The following is a 24711-nucleotide window of genomic DNA, read 5'->3' as shown; positions in this document are numbered from 1 at the left end:
TTTAACATAGAAGGCATGCGCTGTCGGTGTTTTGTTTCATGGCATTTATTTGTGGGCTGTCATTGTCAAAATTCTGAGGAATAACTTTGCCAAGAAAGTAAGACAAGGTATTAGCAACTTTAACGAAATAATGGTGTGACAATAAAACCCGCATATACCGCATGTGATATAGCAAGGCGTGGCATATACATATACCTAAATATATAGGGAAATTTTTGCTCAAAGGACGGAGGCGCTGGACGCTGACACCGGATTTTGTGCGACACAGGGCCCTTAACACCTTCGCGTTAAAACTTTATTTTGCTGTATACAACTTACTTGAGTTTGTCGCCTTTCAAATAGCTCCATTTACTAGCATAACACCGCTGTCAGAGTTTGTTTTAACTTTATAATGCGTTCTGGAACCCTTCTTTAGAAATACCGAGCTCATGCAAATTTTGCTTGATCTCATTGTTGAAACAGCGTCCTTTCAATGTATACGTCGACTTCGGAAATGAAAAGAAGTCCGCTGTAGCCGTATCTGGACAGTAGGGTGGTTGTGGTGCAACGGTCTTTCTGTTTTTTTGCCAGAAAGTTGTGTACAAGGAGCGACAAGTGAGCTGGTGCGTTGTCGTCGTGGAGCACTCAACTCTGGTTCGCCTACATCTGAGGCGTCTTCTAGCGTACGGCTTCCCTAAAACGATCTGTAACTGCTATGCAGAACACCTAGCTTACTGCTTGTCTACTTGGAATGCATTCTTAGTGTATTAGGAAACTTTCCAGACAGAGAAAACCACCAACGCACTCATCCTAGCTTCCTTCTCTCGGGGCGATTCTCGCTCCACCAATTTCGATGACTGAGCCTTGATTTTGACTTCATAAATAAGCTTACACCTGGGTTACGTCTCCTGTTATAATAAGTTTGGAAAAAGTTTTCCTCAGCGCTGACGCAGTCAAGCTGTTCTTGAAAAATGTTAACACGGTTAGCTTTCTGGTACACTTTCAACGAAGGGGACACAAGCTTTACGGCGATGAAATGTACGTGGAATTTTTCTGCCAGAGGTGCTTGACACGATTCGAAGTTTATGCCTACTTCACCGGCAATCTCTCTGATAGTCAAATGGTTATTTCGGAGAATTAAATCACGAACTGCATTGATGTGAACGTCGTCCACTTTGCGGATCTTCATCCATGGAAGTTTTTCCTGTTCTGAAAGAACTGTGTCACTCGAAACACTACGATAACTTTGTCCAACCATCCCCGAAAGTCGTGTTATAGTGTTTTTACGTTTCAGTTGGAGTTTTATTGAGTTTGAGGCTGAATTTGAAACATGCGCCCTGTTCATCGAACTACCTAATCTTCTCGTCTTCATAAACCGCAGGTCACTCACCGAAACAGGTTTCAGCTGAAGTAGTAAAAAGCGTTGTATGACCACAGGTTGCTACTAGTCAGCGCCACTAGCCATCGGGCGTTCTTTCCGTCGGTTTGGCCGTTGTGCCATGTTTCTTTAACAAATATCGTATTTCACAGTTCCTTCTTTATCGAATATGCCCACTTACATCATGCAAGTTTCATTATTCTATAAATGACAAAGCTCAGGTCTGTCTAGCCAAATCATTTGTCATGTCATTCATTGTATAGTGGCATACTTCGTTGCAATTAGGACCGTTCAATTAAAGCTAGTTCGAAAATAAGGCACCGTTCGCTCGGAAGTAAACCATCCCGACTGAGTCACTGCCGGTAGATGACAAACGCATTCTGTAGCACTGCATCCGCGCCCTGTAGGAACGTGCTGAGGTGTGCAGTTCCGAATATGTGGAGTGCCAAAATGCATTGAATTTTCAGTGTTCCATTCAAGGCATCGTGAAGTTGGGCTCTCCGCAAGGCATCATCAGTGCTATTTTGCCTCTCTTGCAAGTGATCACAAGCAGCAGCATTATGAGTAAGCTTTCCGTACTTCTTTCTTTTTCTGCCTAATTTTAAGAGCACCGAATATTGCACGTCTCATTGAGCTATACGCTGAAGGGAACATACGCAAGGCCGTTATCTTCCTGCTTAGCAGCACCGTTTTGGCGTCCTTTCTTGCCCCTATTCGGCTAGAAAATGTGTGGGCCAATCCCCATCACTAGCTTGCAGGTGAAGCGCAAGTCGCAGCGCTTGAAATGGGATCAATGCTTTAAAAAAAGTGATCTTAAATGAACAGTTGGTGCTCGTCAGCTACATGACTCAATTTGGTGAAGACAAGGCACGAAAATGTTTTTTTTTTGTGACTGCTCCAAATAAGTTAAGCATTAGCCGTAGCATTTAGTTCATTTTAAATTATGACTGTGACTCGAAAATTGCTGATCCTGGGCTTTTTTTTGCTATATCAACAAAATAAATATGATAAACTAAAGACCCTCTCATTGTCTCTCTCTTTTTCCACAGGCTTCCAATCTAGCGCGATAGTCTCTCTTCTTGGTAGCTCGGGCCTCTGTGGTTCAAGCGGCTGCAGTCTCACCAAGAACAACACGTGCAATGGTACCATTAAAATCAGCTTTCCTGCCATTGGCGGTTTCAGCACGGTACGTGTTTGCTCCATTAGGAGTTTTAATCTTTCTTTGTGTTTTGCTCTAACGCGTGAGAATACTGATCAATGGTGCTGTTCCTCTTCAGCATATAGCATCGTAGCGAAAAAGAATCGGCGAATGTGTGCAATATATTTCAATACATTAGAGACCACGTAACAATCAACATAGTATGGACGTTATTTGGTTTTTGTGGCTTGCCATTTTTTATTGCATTTTGAATCTTCTGATGTGCACATATTTTTTTAAAAGTGTACCTGCTGTTTTTCTTCGCTTATTACTCGCCTGCTGTTGTTGTAACGCGGAATGTATAGTTGGTCCCGAGCACTCAGCAGCTGAGCCTTTTGCTTCGGTGTCCCGCTTTCATTTACATAAAAAATGTTGCAGTTTCGGTCGAGAGGCGAATCATCAATTGCAATAGCAAATTAGTAGAGAGCTATACGGAGTAAGGATAGTAGTTTTATTGGCTGCATAAACTTGGACACATTCGCATAGCAACTAAATTAGCAAGCCTGGTGTCAGCGTGTACATGCAAGCATGGATAGATCACACTCGATGTCCACAGACAACCGCTGTCAAAACGCTGGCGTGAGCAAGCGCAGCGGCAGCAGCGAGCGAAGGTTCGTGCGGTCTATCGCTTCAACGGAAACTGAGCGGCGAAAGCACAGCGCACACAAAGAGCAGTCTGGAGATCGCTTTCAAGATATGGTGCGCGCGACCGCCCGCAGACGCGCAAGGTACAAGTACGCAGTTCCTGGCAGCGTGGTTGTCGCACCCCCTCCCTCCCTCCCGCGATGCCTTCCCGCTTCCCTCCTTTCGCGTGCGAGACTGAGTCGCCAGTTCCCCTTGAGCGCGGTCGCAAGATACGCGTTCAAGGCGTATCTCAAGGCGCGCTCGAGGGGCGACGCAGCACAACGTCGCCCCTCCCTCCCTCCAATCTCCTCACCGCCTTTTGTGCGGCGGAAGACGTCGCGTTGGCTCTCTGCGGTGAGTTCAGTTTCCATGAAAGCGCGCGTCCTTGCACGCTCTCACTCACACATATAGCATACGGAGCGCAGCGATGATTTTATGGCCCTTAGACTTTATACGGAACGTCACGACGCCGACGACGCCGACGGCAGAAATCCGGTTGGAGTGTTCATATAATTGGTATTGCAATGAAACAGCGCGCGGAGCTATCGGCAGTCGGCACACACTATCCGCTTCGCAGATAGCTTTCAAGATACGTTCCGAACGGCCTTGCCAGAGTACGTTTGATCGGTCCGTGCCGCCGGTGGAGTCCTTTGATCACGGTTGATAAGGGTGCATTCATACGACCGGACGGAGGAGGAATTTTCGCAGCGGATGGCGTATCACGTGACGTGCGCGCCATCAAAACTTGCCGCCCTCGCCTGGTCCAGCCTCCTCCGCTCGCGGTCCGGATTGAAAATGCTCGCCGGTATTTCTATCCGTCCGTTTGGCGGTCGTCTGACCTCAATTCAGCGTAGTCAGCGTGAAATCTGTCAAGATTGGACAGATTGGCGCGGCTACGATGGCGTGCTGTCGGCTTGAAGCCACGTGTGTTTTTGTTGTGCAGCAGTGACCGCATGTGCTTTTGCTGTGGTGCAGCGGGAAAGGAGACTCGTGGTTACGCGCGCATTTCTATTTACTCCGACCGCGCAGCCTGCGTGACCTCCACATGAGTGAGGTGTACAAGAAAACCCTAAGTGACGAGGCAACCGTCTCTTTTTTGGCTCTTCTTGAGGGATTCACAATGCTATGGAATATAGAGCACGGCGATTGTGCATACGCGCAGCTGCTACGTAAACGTTGGAGTTGAGAGTAAGCACGCGGATTCCGAAAACTGCGCTCCGGCTGTGGGAATGCGACCAAACTCGGCTGCGCCGGATTCAAGTGATCACGTGATTGTTTGGCCCGCGGAGCAGGCGGGATTTTGCCCTCACGTGTGTATCCACCTTAATGGTTCGACACGGATGGACAAGGCGCGAAAGAGCGATAACGAGTTATGATCGGAACGTCATCAGCGCGCCTGGCGCCGCCACCTGCAATACTTTGCTTGCGTTATCAATGCACCTTCCGCCGCTGTCCGCACCAGTTCGTATTGCCGCAGCGCTGTCGTTTGTACTGGCCGGTCAAATGGCATAACACTGATAATGACACTGGGCTGCGTGAAGATGATCAAGCGCCACAATGTTTACGCATACTTAGACAATTCCCTGAGAAGTTAGGCGTGAATTTCTTCATCTTCATATTTGTGTAGAACCCGGACTTGCGGCAGGAAATAAAAATAAAAAACAAAGGCAATTTACGAGCACGTGCGAGTTATACTCTCATATTATTAAGAGCCATAAGCGATGATTGAAAATAGCTGCAGCGGCGTGACCTAGTTTTTACAGCTGTCCACAGATGTAGAAGGTATATAGGAGGCTATACTGGAGGATAAGAAAAGCTGGGGGTTTGCACTCCTCTTGTTAACAACGTAACAGACAGCATTCGAACTAGAAATTGCTTTGCGCGCATGCGCATACTGGCGCTTATCTCGCCCCTTCTCGTCGTTATAGGGCGCTGGCATGCCGTGCGGTCAACGATCGCGTGATTAGCAAGCTTTAGTTTCATTTGCGCAGGATCTTTGCGCCCGGAAACGTGGTAGTTATACGTGCGCTACGCGCCGCATGCATGGGACGTTTATAGTTTCGCGTACGCAACATTTCGTGAGTGGAGGCCTCGCGAACGCGTACATGATGCCTCCTAGCTCCTAGGGAGCTACCTCCTCCTCTCTACTGGCGCCCTCTGCTGGCAGACATGAATGCCACTCCAGCTAAATTCGTTCAAGACGAGCGGATATCGGAGCCAATGCACGATTCTCGCACCTCGCAAACTGCGCGTCCGTGTTAGCTCGTGCGCGTAAGACGCGACGGCACATGTGAATTTCGATCCCCCAAGGTCTTCCCGTACAAAGGCGAGCAGCCTTGTCTAGAATACGGGAACGGCGGCTTCCAGGGCTCTCCGAAGCCAGCCAGCGACGTCTAACGGTAGTTGCCGGGCCCAAACGTGCCCAGCATCTACCGTTAGACGTCGCTGGCTGGCTTCGGAGAGCCCCGGAAGCCGCCGTTCCCGCATTCTAGACAAGGCTGCTCACCTTCGTAGCGCTTATACGTACGTGAAACTAAACCTGTCTATTAAGACAAAAATTATTCTTTCTGGGGTTTTACCTGCCAAAACCGCTTATGAATATGAGGCACGCCGTAGTGGAGGGCTCCGAGTTAATTTTGCCACGTGGAGTTCTTTAACGTGCACTACAACGCAAGCAGATGCGCGTTTTTGCATTTCGCCTCCATCCAAATGCGGCCACCGCGGCCAGGATTCGATCCCGCCACCTGATGCTCAGCAGCGCAACGCCTTAGCTAACTGAGCCACCGCGGCGGGTTAAGACAAAAATCCCAGGGTGTACATGCAGGTGTCCCAGTTAACCTAGAAATCTTTTTTATTATTGTAAGTAAAGTCTTCTGTGGTATTGAAAGCAACTGTATGCTGTTAGTAACCTCCTGGAGAAACATACAGCATATTTTTTCGTTCTCATTAATGAAGCAGTTAGTAGTGATTATGTAACAAACTTCTTCATTGTTAACTTTGGGTTAATGCAAGGCTGGTAGAGCACATTTGTAAACATCACATTCAGTTGTTTGCGACGAGTCACTATTTGCGTATCTCTTTTTTTTTCTGTGCCAAAAAGGAACCTACCGAAACGAATAAAACGTCGCCGCAGCCCACTGCTTGCTCGCCACAGCGGCAACCGATCGTCACATAGCTCAAAAACTGCAGTGAATAGTCTCATATGCTTGGTTACTTAGAAAGCCCTGTGTGCATAAATAGTAAAAACATATGTGCTCAATGTCCCTTTATATATATTGTGAGCATTATTCATACCTTTCATATTCTCATCTGTATATACTCATCATCACCGTTTTGGGGCCTGGTAGCGGGGCTCTCGCTCGAGAGAATAAAGGAGAGTCTGACTGCCTAAACCTTGTCTCGCAATATATAATATATATATATATATATATATCATTTCATTTATTTCACCTCAAGGGCCCCCGATTCAGTACATAAGAAGAGTGTGGTGGTTCGTGCGCCCGAAGAATCAGATACAGGAAGCAAATTCAAAGACAGAACAAAGATTTATCAACGGCAGACGGCACAATTACACTTTGGATGAGCTACACGACACTGAACGAATTCTACTACAACTAACCCTAGGAGTGTTAGCCACCGCCACCACAAACATAAATACTCCAGTAAGTGTATGGGACAACGGGGCCGCAGTAGCTCAATGGTAAGAGCATCGCACGCGTAATGCGAAGACGTGGGATCGTTCCCTACTTGCGGCCAGTTGTGTTTCGTCCACTTTCATTTCCATTATTTCATCAGTGCTTTATTTCAATTGGTAAGTACGCGTAATTTCCCCTATGTTGTCTGTGGTGTCTATGTTTGTTGGCTTATTATGATATATATGAAATCTCAACCTACCCCTAAAACTCGGACCTTCCGTTAGAAGGACGCCCACTGTTACTGGTCATTGATCGACTAAAAACACTGCAAGACTTTAGTGATGGACTTTACCGTAAGCCCGGCCAGCGCCTCCTCTATTTTTTCAATGTCAGCCAGGTGCGGCCGATCCAACGGTTCACCACCCTCTCCGACTACCATTTCCTATTTTCGCCGTCGGCTAGCGCTCGCACGTGCTTTACGGTCGTGGGGAAGAGTACCCTCTGGGTGGCGCCTAACGACGGAAGTCGGAGGAAGTAATCCTGACAGGCGCATGAAGTGTCTACCGGGCGCATGCTGACGATGGACACGGGTGGACGCAGGCTATGTGCGACGACAAGACTCGGAATGACGTGACGGTTCGGTTGGTGAAAGCTGCTATGACTTAGCGCCAGCTGGAGGAGACTCCAGTTAGCGTAGTGAGCATGACAGAAGTCGAGACCGGGGGTTGGCAGCCGGAGCTTGGAACGCAGTTCGTGTGGCAGCTCCTGCTGCACGTGGTACTATCGCAGCAGCGGGTCGACCCCCTCATTGATACGGAAGGGCTGTCCAACTGGATGAACCAAATATCCAGCATGTCGATGTAGAATACGCGGTGGGACGTCTATGGTGGGACGTCAGCCGGAACGCGTGAGGCAACGTCGCTCTCGCCTTCGTAGCACTGGCATGGCTGTTCTTAGTCATCCGGTGTCACCAATTTGTTGGAGCTGGTGCGATGAGGTAGCCGCCACGGCCACAGATTATTTAAGCTGGACAGCCATGGTGCCGATGAATCTCGACAGTGGCAGATAGGCGTGCACGATCAGAGGTGCACGAGCCCTTAGCGTGGAGAGATTCAGATGGCCCAATCTACCTTATAGGGTACCTTACAGTAGGCTTACTGGCTGTTGGCGCGTCTAGACTATTAAATGCCAAAATGCTTAAGAGAATTGGTAAAGGGCACGCTGTTCTAGAATCGTGCGCTGTTCAGAGAGATTCTTCCATGTGATATAAATTTTTTTAAGCGCGTGGCGTCCTATTCCATTCATTTCTTTCTCGCTGCGAGCCCACGAGAGGACCAACCTTAGACCATCCCCCGAAAAGTAAAGCTAGTTTTCGTTTAAAGGAACATGCGCGCTCCTAGCGGCTGCCGGACATCCTAAGTTATTTTTCTCATTTCTCTTTTTGTGAATTTTAAATCGGGCGAAGCGCGGGAAGTGGTCGCCATCGTGCATCCGTCGAGCTTGCCTCCGCTCACCCTTGCCACTCGCTCAGCGATATCACTAGTCAGATCACGCTTGGTCGTCTGCTTTGGTTGCCGCCCCAAATGTGAAGATGGGAAAGATAAGACAGAGAAGCTCGATCAGGCTTGCAACGAACGGAAGACGCAGGTAACCAGAGGTCGACCCAGCATTAGAGGAAGATGGCTAAGTCGGGGCATCACCTGTGTGGCGCGGCTCTGTGTTGTTCGAACACAGAGTTCTGCGAAGTTCTTCAGGTTTCCTAATGACCACGGGTAAGCTCAAGTATTTCACTCAATTTTCCAGAGGAGGTATACATTTTGCATGAGTAAACCAGTTCTGTGCAAGCCTGAGTGGACTGACATAAGAGCACCGTCGCTCGAATCATTCATGACGGCAGCCCATTTGTTGCCGGTGAAATACTTGTAATGAAGGGATTGAGTGCGTCTTTTTGGGCTATACATTTTGTTCACTCTCTGTCGACATGCAAAGCCAAAGTTAAACAAAAGAAAAGAAAGAAAGACGGAGCCGTTGTGGTTATTAATTTTCGCATTCATTTGGATCCTCTGGACTCTATTTTCACTCATTATGTAGAAATTTCCGCTCTTAATGAAAATTGCTTCTGTAGATTGTCGGTTTCGCACTGCGTGGAGGTCAGTCTTTTTCCAGCACCGAATGTGTGAATAAAAACAAAAGCGTTCAACTGTTACTTATGTTGAGCTTTCGATGGCCGAGACATCGGCTAGATTTAGTTGATCCACTTCACAACACACGAATAAAATTAACGATTGATTTAGCCAGGAAGTTATTTTCTCTATGCTACAACCCACTATATCTGTGGACTAGTTGAAGTGTAGCGATAAACGTAACCGCAAGCTAGGACTTTGAAAGCTACTACTTTCATGAAATGACGAAATGCAATAAATTAACCGCGAATATTGGTAATTAACAACAACTCGCGATATAAAAACTCTTCACTATAATTGCTATAAATAGCAGCCTTCAAGGTAATGCTGGTAGGAAGAGGGCACTTTCTAATACACAACACACTTAAGCTGATTCTGCTACATGATTTGTCTAATGTCGCCGCACGGCCAGCGGACCTGCAAGAGAGCACGAACACAGTCCGCTTGCATGCGAAGTGGGAAAGGAGGGCTTCAGCGGTAATCCTCATCCTCCCGGCTGCGCGCCCTCTCCCTCTACCTTCTGACTTCATCAGTGACGTCATGGAGGCATTGTTTTGTTTGTTAATTATTTCCAGTTGAATATCCGGCAGCCTCCAGTGGTGGAAGCGCCGCTGCCGCGGCGTATCGGCTAAAGTCTCTATATATGAAAAGTACCGCCATATACTCTTTCCTCCACAGCCACCTCTCCTAAAACGCTTGCTTTTTTCTTTACTTTGTGCTTGCGAAAGCCAAGTCGACGGTGGCGCACCTAGAAAGTCTACGTTGAAGCTTTCAGGCCGGGCGACGCGTCTCCGCAAACGCCTCTAGCTCTGTGAGTCCATGCGCCCTAGCGCCGCCGCCTCCCCAGCTTCTGCATGGCTCCACGGAGCGCGCCGCGCTAAAGGCCGGGCGGCCGCGCCGCCGTGGTCCGTCAGAATGATGCGTTGAGTTAACGGTGTTGAAAACTGACTGGCCACAATTTGTCACATAGCTTGGATCTCAATTTCTTTCCCCTTTTAGTTTTACCATACGTTACCGCATACGGTAAAGTACGCACCATGTTTTGCAAGCCGAGCCGGACCAAGCCTAAACATAGCGAGCAAGTGGCGTCGGCCACAGAGCCCACGCCGTGCATGTCCGCGTCTCGCGTGCGTTTTTCACCATGGTAGGACCAAGAGACGAGCTAAATTTAATTCACCTTCTGCAACGTGGCAAAGTGGCAGCAAGTATGTCAGTCCCTCTAACCGGAAGCATAACCTTGAGCTTGAACTGAACTTCTGGCCGTACCCTTCGTACAGGGGAGTAATATACTCAGGCCGAATGAGAAAAAAAATTCAAATAACCGAAAATCAACCAAAGAAACAGAACATAAAACGTGGCAGGAAAAAAAACATTTCAGGTTGGTGGCGCCATCTAGTGACGAAGATTTTACTTAGAGGGGGCGCCGAGTTTTTATTGCAGTAACTAACTATATTCCACTTATCTGCTGGTGTAAAGTGTCGGCAGCGGTGCAATTTAAAACAAACAGTCCTATTTTTTATACGCAAGGCCTGAAAGTTAACCGCTCTCATCATTATCAAGTTACCGTACGCATCGAGCACACACGCAGCTCAAACGTATTCGGTCATCGCGGTACGTTACCGCACTTACCGCACTTACCACACCGTAACACGGCACTACTAAAACTAATTGACTAAACAGTCGCGACAGGAGCAGAGCAGCAATGTATTGTCTTCTTGCCTGCTTACTAATGGCAAGAAGTTAGGCTCTAGCACTGTGGCATAATCAGTTCTTTCAGGTATGACTACGAGCTTGATGCTCTACCATTCGTCCACGGTCACATGCATACTTCCCTCCTACTTCATGATCGGCCAAATGTAATCACGTTTTAACACTTCGCCAGTGCACAAATGTCATCGTCGTTTTAACATTGACCACATGACACTAACGTAAGTCCGTACGGCTGTACACACTGTCGCTAATCGCGTCAAAATCCCGTGTTTCTCTAGTTAATGCCCGTTCAGTACCTGCGCTAGAACCCAACAGTCGGCTCGCCACGGCCGCACTAGAAAACGATCGTCTTCTCAACGTGGTCGTCATCGCGCTGTTTGCGCACGCGCAGCTCCGTTCGCGCAAACGCGTTGTTCCACCTTGTATCGCTTCGTTTTATCTCAAACAATGCAGGATAAACATCGATTCCAGCAGTGTGCACGCCTCCTGCTCGCGGAGAGTTGCCGAGCCTGGTCCAGCGGAGGCGTTCCCGCGGCTATGGCGGCGAGCGGGGACTAGGGGGCTCGACGCAGATAGGTACGCGCGACCCCTAGGACTTGCAAGGCCAAGTCGCGGTGGGAACCTAGAACGTATCGTTGAAAGCTTTTAACGGCCGGGCGCGCGCCGCCGCCGCCGGCGCCGACTGCGGCTGCGCAGAGGACTTTCAACATGGCTCTGAGGCGGAAAAAAACAAAATATAAAGAAGTGAAAAGCGCGCGCTATCATCGTCCAATCGGAGATGCAGGAGAGAAAGAAGTGGCGTTTATCAAAGGATGGCGGTACTTTTCTTATATACGGACTTTAGTATCGGCATGGGACCGAGCGTCCCATGGGAGGTATTGACCCTTTTCGCGGCGATCCCGTGGGCGCTGCCATGTTTGATCACGTGGTGACGCGTCCATTGCTTGCCTCAAGTGCCTCCGTTGCCTCCTTGTTTACAATGGAAGTCTATGACGCCGGCGCGGTTTAGAAAACCTCTGTTTTTGGAGATATCATAGACGGTGACTAGGTGGACGACACGAAGCTTCGATCACAGCTTCAGGGAACATGCGAAAGCGCCTTCGGAGCTGATTAAGTTATGTCCAAACGGCGCAAGCAGCGTATATGGTGTTTGTTCTAAAAGCGGGGTTGAATATGTATTCCAAGCTATCCAAGCTTTCCGATTATGAATTCAGTCAGGATTAGTGTGTTTTGCTTTTTGTTCTTTATTCGGCAAACATTTTGAAGCAGTGTCTTGTCAGTTTCTGACTCAGTGCATGAAGTTCCTCGGTGCGGCCACTATCTGATTATTTTCTGCCTAATCGCTCGCGGGTGTGCTCAGTTCCGATAGATTTGTTCTTGCTGCGCACAAGGCTTGAAACGTAGCTGTTTTGTACATTGTAATACCTTGTAGCAAATATATATTACAGCTAGTAACTCGCTTACTGTTGCGGACCCTCACGAAACATTCAGCTTCGACCATTCGTGCGCCATCAGTGTAGTCCGTCATTTATTCTGCGTATACAGCGCGCATAAATTCAAGTGTGCGCCCATTCTCTTATTCTTTATACGTCGGCGATAGAGTGGGCGTAAGTTTTCCTGCTATTTGAGACAGATGTGTATAGATAACGTGCGTGAAACTTACTATGACAGAAAGCGGCGCTACTCCCTTTGTCATTGTTTTACGAGTGGTACTCACTCTTGCCGACGTTTTGGGGATGAAGACCTTTCTTTGAAGGTTAGCGATACAAGGCTGGTGGATGAATAAATTTCTGTATCCTCGAGGAAAGCCGTACGTACATCACGAAGTGCTGGTAACACGTTCGGACAGTTGCAGCAGCGGTTCGCGAACTTGGCCACGCAAATTCTCTATTCCTTAACATGCGCCAGTCACTATTTTTGCAGCCAACTATTGCATACGTCTTCAATCCACATGATTCAATCTAGCATGATTGGAGCACAGTGTGTTAGCGAAAACTCAGATGCATTTCCGACAGCTGATCCCACAGAAGCAAGGTAGAAGTGGTAATGGTTTCGCATTCGTGCGCGATCGCTGAGGAGAGGTATGGCGCGCCGCCGTGAGCGCCATCTCGTTTCTCTAAAACAAATTGCTCCGCGAAAAGGGTCAATAGGGAGTTTCCGGCCCCTGCCTAGACTGTCTCAGCGCTAAAATAAAATTGGAAAACAAAAAAAGACAGGTAGTTCAGACTAACGTTGTTCAGCACAATTGTCAATCGCTGGCGTCAAAAATTCTGGCCGCACCGATATCACAATAGATGTCGATGGCAATGCGAGTAGCATTGAAGCAATGTAGTCAGAGGCTGTCTTACGAAATTCTTCACTTTTCCGCTACCGTCATCTAGTTCATTTTCTGTAGCGCACCGTTTCTCGCCCAATGCCTGCTCTGGTCTCATTCTGTTCACTTCACTTCTCTGTCCAGACTCGCAGCATTTTATGCCCCCTTTATCACTTCTCTGTTGCTTGCGTGCACAATTTTCTGCTGCTGACTTCCTCACTTCTTGCCTCTTGTTTTGCTTACATATCTGGCCACCTACTCAGTGCCACATACGCATTACAAATGATTGGCCAAAAATGTGCACATACCTCGCGTCGCATGCCAAGTTGCAGAAACCCACTCACCCAAGTTGTCTATTTCGAAGTTGTCTATTCGGCACATACCCAATGCCCCAAGTTGGCGTGAACGCAGTTAGACGTGAACACACCGAAAAGTGCGTCAAGTACCCGAAGAATGCTTATCGAATTAATATTTTTTTCACGTGTTACTTGCAGTGCTTCGCAAACACGCAGACCTGCACAACCGGAACGTCTACAACGGTAAGTGGCCCGCACCTGCGGCAAGAGGGTTGCAGGCCTGAGTGCTTGTCGTGTTGCGAAATTCAGTGTGGGCTTTACTGTTGGTCACAAAACTTGCGCAGGTTTTTCATACGGGTACGGGATTTTCTTTCGGAATTACCGCCATATGTAGAGGGGCATTGAGCGGCCCTGCTCCTATGACAAGCCGCGCGAAGACTCCTGTTTTACGGCCATTAGTAACTAATTCGTAGGGGTTTGCGTACAAAATAACTTTGCTGGGTGCTATAGGGGATGCAACAGCAAAGTGCTCGGATTAAGTTTCATCTCGTCTGGTACTTCTGCATCGCCTACCTGGTTATCTCTATTTCGCGGCGTATCCTTGGCGTGCTCCTATATGGGCATGCAATACCTAAGCGATAGTGATAAGGATCTTGACATCACGCGAAGCTGTTTTTTGCTTGGGTTGCCACGCCGCATAACTTCAAATGGAAATGAAATATAGGCATGTAGACCCGTTTTATCCAAATGCTGCAATAGTGACTGATAAAATGTGTTGTCCATGAGCCATTGTTCGTAGTGTCCAGTATGGTCGCGTCACAACTACACACACTTAAGTACGCTTTAACGGACGGTCTTTGTTCTTTGTCCCAGGGCACGTCCAAAGTAGATGGCAGGAATCCGCTGCAGACGCAGGACCGGAGTACTTCGAACACTCGGCATTGTTTTCACATGGTGCCGCGCTAACACCTCCCATTAAAAAATAAATCTCCGCTCCCGTATATATTCCACCGAAATGACCTCTCCAACAGACTGTGGCGTCTGCTTCCGTTTCAGGTTCACAAATTGAGTAGCCATATTACCAAGCGTTTTACAGGCCGCCATAGCATACGAGGTGCTTCTCCTTACAAGGCAAAACATGTGCAGTGAAAAACACACATTCATATCAACGCATTCTATCGCACAAGATGTCCGTTTCAGTTTTTCAGAGAAACTACACACGTTTTACCACGGGGTGGTGATCTAGGTGAAGCATTGTAACATCACATCCAAGTGCAAATGAAATGCCTTTTCTTTTTCTACAGACAAGAACATCCGGCTATGAGAGGTGAATTTGAACCTAAACTAAAGCACATAAGTTGTTCTTACATTCCGCCTCCATACAAGTGCAGCCGCTGTAAGCCCTCAACCACGTGTGGAGCAGCAGCAGAGCGCCAAACTCTTTCGGCAACCTCGGCATGTCCCACGTAAACAAACCAGTTCCATGGAAACCCGCAACTTGGAAGACGGTTCATAAACGGAAAAATGTCATCCACCCCAAACCTAGCATGAAGCTACATACTACCTCGAACCACGAATACTTTTTCTTCAAGTGCGGAGCTTTTTTTCTCAGAAAGTCGTATCAGTTTTCTTCGTAGATTCCGTGTATAGTCGGATGGATGACTTTTGTCCCTTTTATCTGGCGGCTAAATTTCGTTCGCCACACACATGAACGCCTGCTCGCTCACGTGCAGTCAGTCCTTCCATAGCTGCGATTATGAGGTTGCTAGTGAGTGCGAACGTAAGCGGCTTGTACGAAGTTAGAGATCCACTAACGATGTATATTAAGCGAAGCCGTATACCAATAAATTAAGCTTTTGCAATCAGAATTAACCGGACTTATCCACCAATCAACAGGACTTATAGTCCTTTTGGTTGGTCCGAAAACCTGCCATGGTAGCTCAGTGGCTATGGTGTTGCACTGCTGAGGACAAGGTCGTGGGTTCGAACCCGGCTGCGGCGGCCGCATTCCAATGGTGGCGGAATGCAAAAATGTTTCTCCATACCGCACGCACTGAGTGAACATTGAAGCTCCTCAGGCAGTCAAAAGAAATCGGGAGCGCTCCACAACAGCAGTTCACGGACGTTAAACTCCACCATTTTTTTATGATCTAGAAAAACAAAACGGCCAATGGAAGGACAGAAGACGCTGTTTAGAGAGTTACGGTGTGGTCAACAGACTTTCTTCGTCTCTGTCAACCAATTCCTTGCACTTATAAGGAAGCTTTAGCTCGGGGGTTCCTGTCTAAATACGTCGGAATGGAGAAATCTCTTTTCTCGGCAGCCACTGTGCCATACTTGATGAGGTTTGTTGCATTTAAAAGAAAAGGTAAAATCTAGTGATTGTTGGTCGCGAATTTTTTTTATTTATGTCGTCAATATTGTAATAAAAATTGGCAAGAATCGCAGATTCTCAGTAAACGAAACTATCATGTTTGCAACTCTAATTTCGCAACCAAACATGATTTCGCAGTTCTGTAAATTGCACCTAATAATACACCTGAAGCGGACAAATTTAGTATATTACACGTGGCTCTCAAAAAGAGTAGTATGTGAGTAGAGGTTTTGCAAAACTCTTGTAAACAGTGTAGCAAATTCAGGTAAGATATAAATTGACATATTAAATTAGTCCGCTTTGGATGATCTAATGGATGCAGTTTACATAAGTGCGATGTCTTTTCCTGGTGCACGGATCTGAATTTGTAAACTTTGTGTTTCTATTTCTTTTCTAACTTAAGAATGCTTAAAAATTCATTTTAAAAATGTGGCCCTAAATCCAAATTCTTCTCCAAACAGTCATTAGAATTTAACTTTCTCAAATGCAACAAAGTTCAATAAAATAGGTCTAGGGGTTATGTCACAAAAGCGTTTCTCTGTTTTACGTGTATTTGAATAGGTGGCATCGGAGTTGGGCCCGAGGTAAAACTTAGGAAATTTTAGCTCCGGCCTAACTCCAATGTCGCTTATTCAAATACATGTAAAACGCAGAAACGCTTTTCTGAGATAACTACTTGGCCTATGGTAAATAAATTTGTGGAACTTGAGAGAAAACGGTACCGAGTTGTAAGCATGGTAGTTTTGTTTTCTGGAAACTTTCAGTTTTTGTCAAGTTTTCTTTTATTTACGATCTAAATCAAAAATTGCCAACCAACAGTCACTAAAGTTCAACTTTTTATTTTAAATGCAAGAAACCTCATCAAATTTGGTGCAGTGGTTGCTGAGAAAAAACGATTTCTCCTTTCACATGTACTTGGATAGGAGGCCTCGAGCTAATGCTTCCTCTTCAGTTCGCGCAGCAGCCCACTGTGACACAGTGAATGCTTACATTTATTCTAGGATGATTAATTTATAATTTGTAAATAACGACTTCATGACATTCTAATAGAAACAAAGGCTGACCTAAAATGTTTCGAGGACTTTTCCTGCTTTAGGGCAATTGTGTGCTCAAGAAGAAAACGCTCCATGCGCAGCTGGTATCACACTACGAGTCATTGCTCGACCAAAGCTCGAACGCGTATACTATCGACGACCTAGTGTCACTGTCAGACCGCATCACCTATTCTTTCAAAAACTAAAGTTTGAATAACTTAGTGTTTCGTTGTGATTCGGTTCATGTGTGGCATCAGTTAGCAGGCACCTCCAAAACAAGCTTTTCTGAGTTGAAGCCGTGCGATCCTGACACGGTCCGCAAACACGAAGCCACTCATGTCAATGTGTCCATGTGATCCAACATGGACGTAGTACCTTACTGCGGGGTTAATCCTCAATAAGTGGCAAGAAATGTCAAGATGTTTATTTAGACATGTGCCCTCGTTTCACGCCGAAATCAACGTCAGCATTTTTTATTTTGTGAAAATTATTAGGGCTCAGCATATATTCGTCGCTCCTTCTGTTACTTTTCCAGACCAGTAACATCCAGTCCCTGTTTCAAGTTGTTGCGGTAAGTATATGCGCTATTGTCATTGTTTTTGTAATACGCTCAAAACAAGCTATGGTGACCATCCGTTGAATGGATTTGCGTAAGCTAACATCTCTACATGAAGCGGAAACAACTTATTTATCGGGAATTTGCCACTGAAGTGCTCATTATATTCCCAAATTCTACGCAGTCTGGAAAGCAACTGTTTTAGTCAGCAACAAAAAGTAAAACACACATGATAGCCCAGTGTGTTGTTTTGCTACAACGTATCTCACACTTAGGGCACCAGTCTTTCTCAGTCATTTGTTTTAGGAAATTAGTACCACTGCTTATACATTAAGGGCATATGGTGTCGCGACTATAGCGTTGTGGTTCTTGTTTCATTTTTCTTCGTCCTGCAATGCCAATTGTGCAGTACAGACTCGGCACGGAATAGATTCTGAAGATGCTACACTTTAGTTGATAATTTCATTTATTTAGTGTCGCTGACACAGACGGCTGTGTCAGCGACACAGCCGTATGTGTCAGCGACACTAAATTAGCACTCAGTCGCAGCACCTTCGTGGCGTCCTGACGTTTCTGTGCAGGTTTCATTACGGACCTCTAAAAATTCGTTAAGCCTTCCTTATTTCAATGAACTGTCACGCCCACAGGCATGTTTACGCACTGTGTTTAAGAAGAATCTCGCTGGAGCACTTACGAAGAGCGCGACAAACTTTGCATCGGTTACAAGTTATATCGCGAACGGCACGAGGACCAGAGGCTGGGCAAGATACTTTCTGATCTCCGTAGTAATATCTTTGCATAAAACTGGTAAAAACGCGACGAAATTTAAATAAAGATGTGAGACCCCAGAATACATTAAACAGAAATACCGCAATAAAGTCCATAAGACGATTCATAGAAGGGCATCGTAAAAGTTATCTTTCATACAGTATTAGCTGCATTAGCTTTTTACTTAATTGTAGAGACCCGGTAGAGTAAAATGACCTCGTTCCTTAATCTTTAAAAGGTCCTCCAGAGTCCTGTACTTGCGAATAAAATCGTGGTTAGCTGTGTGTCTTTGTGTTACCAGAGCGTTTCGAAGAAACGTGTAGTCAGCGCGTTCTGCCAGACGGAGCACTTCTCAAGACATCCGGGCCTCCTGAGTACTGCCCCTCCAGTTGTTGAATCGTGCGCCTTCTCCTTAGCCGTGTCCACTCGGTCATAATGAGAAAGAAAATCGGCTCCTAGCGTTGCATGACTGACCGAAACACAAGATCCAAAGATTTAAAAAAATATATTTTTAACAGCGAAGCTGTTTAAGCTGGAGGTAGCCCGTATAGCCTAGACCAGAATTGTGGGCCGATGCTGGAGGTTGTGCAGAAAGGGTCCAAACGCAATAGCACATACCGCTGTGAACTAGCCAAGCTGTTTAAGCTCTAGGCGTGTACGCCGCAAAACCTCCGCCTGATGATGACGTCCTCATGTGTCGCCTAGCAACGCTTCGCCCCAGCTGCGCCGACCGCGCCGAGCCTCGCCACAGCTGCCTTAGCCGTGATGTCATCGCGCGTGCCGCATCGCTTCGCTTTAGCTTTGCCGAGCCATGACGTCACCGCGCCATGCGGAATGGTTGGTCGGAATGGTCGATGTTCTAAATAAATGTTTTCTTTCTCTTTCTTTCATCAGCGAGTGCGTGCACAATGACTCTCCCTTCCTCTCCTTTTTATCTTTCTTTCTGTTGGTCCCCTTCTCCACGTGTAGGCTAAAGAACCGGGTGAGACCTTCGTTAACCGAGCTTCCTGTCGTTTCTTCTCGTTTCTTTCTTTCTCCTTTCCAACTAACGGTGATGCGCGGGCTTGAGTCCTTTTCCGGATCGGTGTGCGCATCGTCTTTTTCCCCCGTCTCGTGCTCGCTTTTGAGCAGGCACGAACTTTTCCGAAAGGAGGCGCTCGGGCGGAGTAATTAACTACTTATAAGGAAAAAATATAAGGAAAACTCGAGAACAAGTTAAGGACCGCACAAAGAGCAATGGAACGAAAAATCTTAGGAGTAACGTTAAGAGACAGGAAGAGAGCGGTGTGGATCAGAGAACAAACGGGGGTAGACGATATTCGAGTTGACATTAAGCGGAAGAAATGGAGCTGGGCAGGCCATGTAATGCGTAGGATGGATAACCGGTGGACCATTAGGGTTACAGAATGGATACCAAGAGAAGGGAAGCGCAGTCGAGGACGGCAGAAAGTCAGGTGGGATGATGAGGTTAGGAAATTCGCAGGCGCAAGTTGGAATACGCTAGCGCAAGACAGGGGTAATTGGAGATCGCAGGGAGAGGCCTACGTCCTGCAGTGGACATAAATATAGGCTGATGATGATGATGAAGGAAAAAATTACATCACGGAAGAAACAATTCATGACAACTAAAAAAAAAGTTCTTTACTTTTCGAGGTGTGATCAGGATGCCTTAGAACGCACACCTATTTATAAAGAAGGTACAACAAGGAAAAAGAGTCATGTGCTTGCTGCGGTAAAGCTAGGGAAACGACGGAGAATGTTTTATTAGAATGTGAAGATATCTGCCCATCGCTCAACTTAGGCTCCTGTGGCCACCTTGAAGCTCTTGGGTTCAGCGATAGCAGTGGGGCAGTAAACATGTCCGCAATAGAGATTAGTAAGAGGCGATTGGAAGTTTGGTGGAAGTGGGGCGACGGCCAAAAACGGAGACATACAAAAAGAAAGTTCCCAATAGGGCTCCAGAAATTTTTAGTGATGGGAATTCTTCGCGTTTCTTTTTTTTAAGCGAAGTTTGATATGTCTAGGCGAAATCGTATATAGCTAGGCGAAGTCGCTTGTGTACAGAAAAGTATGGTCATCAGCATTGGCTCAAGCGTTGTCGTCTTCTTCCGCAGCTGGCTCGTTGGCTTTTGCTCGGCACGTGCTCGTGCCACTGCTCTCGCGTTCGTCGTCGTCGTCTGCTTCCACTGCTGGCTGTGTTTCCGCTAATCATTCCAGTGTAGAATTACACTTCTCTTCTGTCGTCGTAATGGGGAAGCCACGTTTACAGGGGTATGAGCCATTCACTGTCTTGCCGTAATGAACATGTTTAATTTTGAAGCAATTTAATTTCGACGAATGACAAGCGGCACTGGGGGGCAAATGTACTAAGCACGCCGCCGAAAAAACTCGAGACATCGAACGTAAGAGAAAGTGCGAATTGCGGGCATACCGTCAAGCCATACCGTCGCAGCCGAACCTCATAATTGTGTTACCTCATAATTCAGGAATACTTTTATGAACCCTCGGAATTAACCCAGTGATAAAGACCGGGGCCGCACGTTTCAGTTTCTCTGGTTAACCATCTTCACGGGGCGGAAGGGCTGCAGAATTTAAAAAAATATTGTATATTCGATATTGAGCAAAATAATAACACGAGCTTGGTGGCACTGCCCACCGCCCCGTTGCACAGGGGACGCTCATAGCATTCATTCCATTCAATCGCCGGCATGCCTCGAAAAAAGGCTAGATCCGCCTTCAGTTTACAACATCCCTCTTCTCCTCATCCTACTAACACAGATGTGTTTACCTTCATCTATGCAGCGTGCACCATACACCATGCTATGTTTGTGTTTATATGCCTCAAACGTCACAAATTTATTCGCATTCGAATTTTATGTTTATAGACGACACCGCTCGCAAGGTACGCCGAAATATAAACACCAAATCAGGTGGACGCACAGTGTGAGGTGCCTATACCCAGCGATTTCACGTGAACGAAGGCGATTTATGACGCTTGTCGGATGAAGAATGGCAATGGCAGGTGTACGCACAGAAAAGTACTACAATTTTTTTGGCTACGTTTAAGGATTCTGTACTTCTTGTACGTGTTACAGTGGTACATGCTCATTGGTTTAAATAACATGGTTATGACGCACGATATATGTTATGACGAACTCGACATGATCATGAAGCCCGCCGTAGCCAGGGAATTCGGATTGATCATGATTAGGGGCTCTTCATCGTACACCCAGGGCGCGGTACCCGAGCGTTCTTGCACACGGCCCCCATCGAAATGCGTCCGCCACGGCCGGGAATCCAGCCCGCGGCCTCGTGCTTCGCAGTGCACAATGCCCTAGAAACTAAGCCACGAGAGCGGATTGTAACAAAATGGGACACACACGCAGTGCTAAACACTGAATTTATCAAAAAAAAAGAAATGAAAGTCAATCAAAAAGTCCGTATCCGAATAACTTCACATAGAAAAAAACTCAACGCCTCCCTGTTCACTTGCTTTGGTAAGCTAGCCCTGGGAGTGGTATAGAGATATCAGATGCTGCAAATAAATGCCGCTTAAGTGACTCCATTGCTTTAACATTATTTCGCAGTGTCTCCTCAAGAAGCTTTCGCTTCCTCAGTTCCTGACAGTTCTCCGGGGCATCGGCTGCCAGCTTGTGAACGCACTGAACTCGGCCACTCAGGGCGGAACGCTGCTTCAACTGCTCCTACTTGGCTTCAGTGCAAGCCTGCAGACCTCGCTTGGCCTAAATTGTGAGTGTCGCCCGTGCGTGTCCGCAAAGAAAGGCGCAGTGAACAGTCAACCTGCGGCCACTTGAGAGGTCCCTCCTCGGGAGATACCATGCCGAAAGTCTTGAGGCACCTGCAGCTCGAGTGACGTAATTTTAGAGGAAAATTTCGCAATTTCCTATTCGATAAGACATAGTGATGTTTTTTCCATGATTATTCGTTTTAATAGCATTATGAATTTATATTGTTAGGTGGGGCCTGAATCATCGCCATCGTGGTTGCTGGCGGATCGGGAAGGGTCGCGGAGAAAGCTGGTCAACAGGCGGCCTCGAGCTCACGGTGAACAATACGGGTTACGTCGTTACAAGTGGTTGTCTGACGCGGTCGACCCTCACATGTCGACGTTGCAGCAATTTTGGGTAGCTGCGTGATGTGGTGTGTGATACGGCGGCTCTTAGCTTGTTCAAGGAGACGGCATTCTTTTATGATGGCGTCGATAGTCGAGACGTCCCCGAAAGCAAGCAAATTGAAAGCATCGTGGGCGATGCCTTTTAGCACATGCGCCCCTTTATCTGCTTCTGACATAGTATTTTTCAGATTCGCAGCATACAGCCAAGGCGTCAAGGATGTATGAAACGTACGGCTCCGCAGATGTCTGAACACGAGACGCAAGAGCCTTTCTCGCGGCAACCTTGCGTCCGAAGGGGTCGCTCAACAGTTCCTGTAGCTTTTCTTTGAAACTGTCGCAACTGGTTGTTTCGTCGTCATGCATTTGGTGCCACACGCGTGGGGTGCCGCCGAGATAAAAGATGACATTGGCGAGCATAATCGTTGGGTCCCGCCTGTTATTAGCACTGGCGTGTTCATAGAGCTTGATGCATTCGTCAAGGTCCGTCCCTCCAGGCCAGAGAACACACCAGGGTCGCGAGGTTGGGCAACCTGTGACGATTGGAGCAGTCGGACGAGTCGAAGCCGTTGCAGAGGCGGTCTCGTCACCGGGAGGCATGGTTACAAGCTCGATGTACCGACCACTTCGGAGTTCCGTGGCGAGGACGGCTATCGCTAACCTCCACCAGAATCTTACGTGGGGAAAGACACAAACGAAAGAGGCTATTTACATGCTATTTACACTGGAGCCAGACAGCCAGGCCAAAACTGGCTTGCGCCAAGAGCACAGACACACTACATCGTCGTTCTTGCAGGCGACTCGTCTTTTCAGCATCTCTCGATGATATCATATATGGAACCTTGTGCGGGTATTCCCTGATCTGCGCTGTTGTGTCCAGTGATGGTTCACAGTGATAGCAGCATGTGCCTAAAGAGACGAGGTTGCTTATGCATAAACCTTAGTTTGAAGCTGGCGTGCGTCTTTTATGTGGCTTCATCCCTGTCTTGGCTGCTGCGCCAGTAAATGTTTTTGAAGCATGCGACCAATACGTTTAATTAAAATTTTACTCGAATTTTCTTTAATTGAATGACTGAGGTTAATGAAACAGGTCGAAATATGGACTATGAGGGCTGAAGGAAATGGAAAGAAAAGGTCGGGTATGTAAGGTGCGTTTCTGACAATTTTGAGCACCTGTGGTTGGACCTAAATTATGTATGTGCAGGTACGGCGAGCCTGTAGGCTCACCGTAGGTGCACTTACATAATTGTACTTCAGAATTACGCCTACCATAGCCCAATAGTCTTCTTTAACTATAGTTAAAGAAATACATTGAGCTATTCGGCGCAGTTTCGAAGTCCAACTGAGAAATTACGCATTAGAAAAGACAACATACGAAAATAGATATACAGGTCAGAGCGCTATTGATACGTTCCAGACGTATACAATGCTCAAGGTATGTCCCCGAGACACGTTCTTAAAATATACATGTTGTCAAACGAAAAAATCAAGTTTAGACAAACATTTCACCAGATTTCCGGTCACCTTAAGTATGACCTGCCAGTGAATATGTGCATTGGCCCTTGTCCGCTGCTTTTTGTTTGCAGAACCCTTCGGTTTTACCTTATCCAACTGCCTTTAGAGCCGCCTCAAAACGTGTGTTTCGAAGGGTAGAGTGCATTCGGAGCTACGTCAATCATCATCCAGATGGTCACTTACCGCCTTAACCGCTGCCCCATTCTCTCTTAATTCTTCTTTCTGGGGTTTTACGTGCCAAAACCAGTTCTGATTATGAGGCACTGATTCTGAGTTCTGATTCTGAGTTATGATTATGAGGCATTCTCTTAAATGGCCATTCGTTTGGCGCCCAATTAAATCAATGTAGCATTTCCCACAGGACAGTGGAATCACATAAACCACTGGTTCTTTGCATTTTACGAATGCACATAATTCGCTTAAAGCGACGATACGCCATATGGTTAACATTTGTTTTTTTCTTCTCCCTCGCCCGCTTGCAGGTACTGCTAGTGGCTGAGGACACAAGAAGAGAGAGAAGTCAATGGGGCCAGACGACACGCAAGACGTATCGATCGAAGTGGCTTTCCTCTGTGTCCTAAGACTTTGAAAAACATGGCTCTGCATCTCTCAATAAAATAAAATATGACAATGAGCAGCAATACCAAATTTCTGCTAATTGCCGTTCAATCAACTGGTACTTTTCGTGGCTTTTTGTTAATGATTGACTTCGCAACCATACATACACATGTATACTCCTGCAGTGCAATCGCACTCTGAAAGCTGTTGAGCAGCCGTGGCAGAGGCTGCAGCCATCGCCTTGGCCATTCAGGACGCCGAGCGCCAAACCAATTCGGCTATCATATTATCCGAATCGCAAGAAGCTTGCCGCCTGTTTCTAAATGGGACGGCACCCCAGTCAATAATCAGAATTTTGGACAATGAACTATAAATGCATCACACTATCGTATGGTGTCCAGCACACGAGGGACTGGCAGAGAACGCGAGGGCAGACCGTATTGCTCGAGGATTAAAC

The 24711-nt window shown here is 46.9% G+C and overlaps 1 protein-coding gene across 1 annotated transcript; it reads left to right on the top strand.

The window, feature by feature from the left end:
* Positions 1-1705: 1705 nt before the first annotated feature.
* LOC125944603 (uncharacterized) lies at positions 1706-24252 on the top strand. The gene is made up of 6 exons (XM_049665119.1): positions 1706-1921; positions 2407-2543; positions 13516-13560; positions 17261-17296; positions 21637-21799; positions 24179-24252. The coding sequence occupies exons 1-6, from the start codon at positions 1918-1920 to the stop codon at positions 24193-24195; spliced, it is 402 nt and encodes a 133-aa protein (XP_049521076.1). The 5' UTR covers positions 1706-1917; the 3' UTR covers positions 24196-24252.
* Positions 24253-24711: the final 459 nt, after the last annotated feature.

The sequence above is a fragment of the Dermacentor silvarum genome, chromosome 4 (genome assembly GCF_013339745.2).
Source record: "Dermacentor silvarum isolate Dsil-2018 chromosome 4, BIME_Dsil_1.4, whole genome shotgun sequence".
Taxonomy (NCBI): Eukaryota; Metazoa; Arthropoda; class Arachnida; order Ixodida; family Ixodidae; genus Dermacentor; species Dermacentor silvarum.
Note: the sequence above shows the minus strand (reverse complement) of the source record. Positions and strands in the feature narration are given on the sequence as shown.

What these genes read in the sequence shown, in the direction of transcription:
- LOC125944603 (XM_049665119.1), top strand. An exon ending in CCATTGGCGGTTTCAGCACG is followed by an intron (nt 2,544 to 13,515) that starts GTACGTGTTTGC and finishes TGTTACTTGCAG; the next exon opens with TGCTTCGCAAACACGCAGAC. An exon ending in CAACCGGAACGTCTACAACG is followed by an intron (nt 13,561 to 17,260) that starts GTAAGTGGCCCG and finishes TTACTTTTCCAG; the next exon opens with ACCAGTAACATCCAGTCCCT.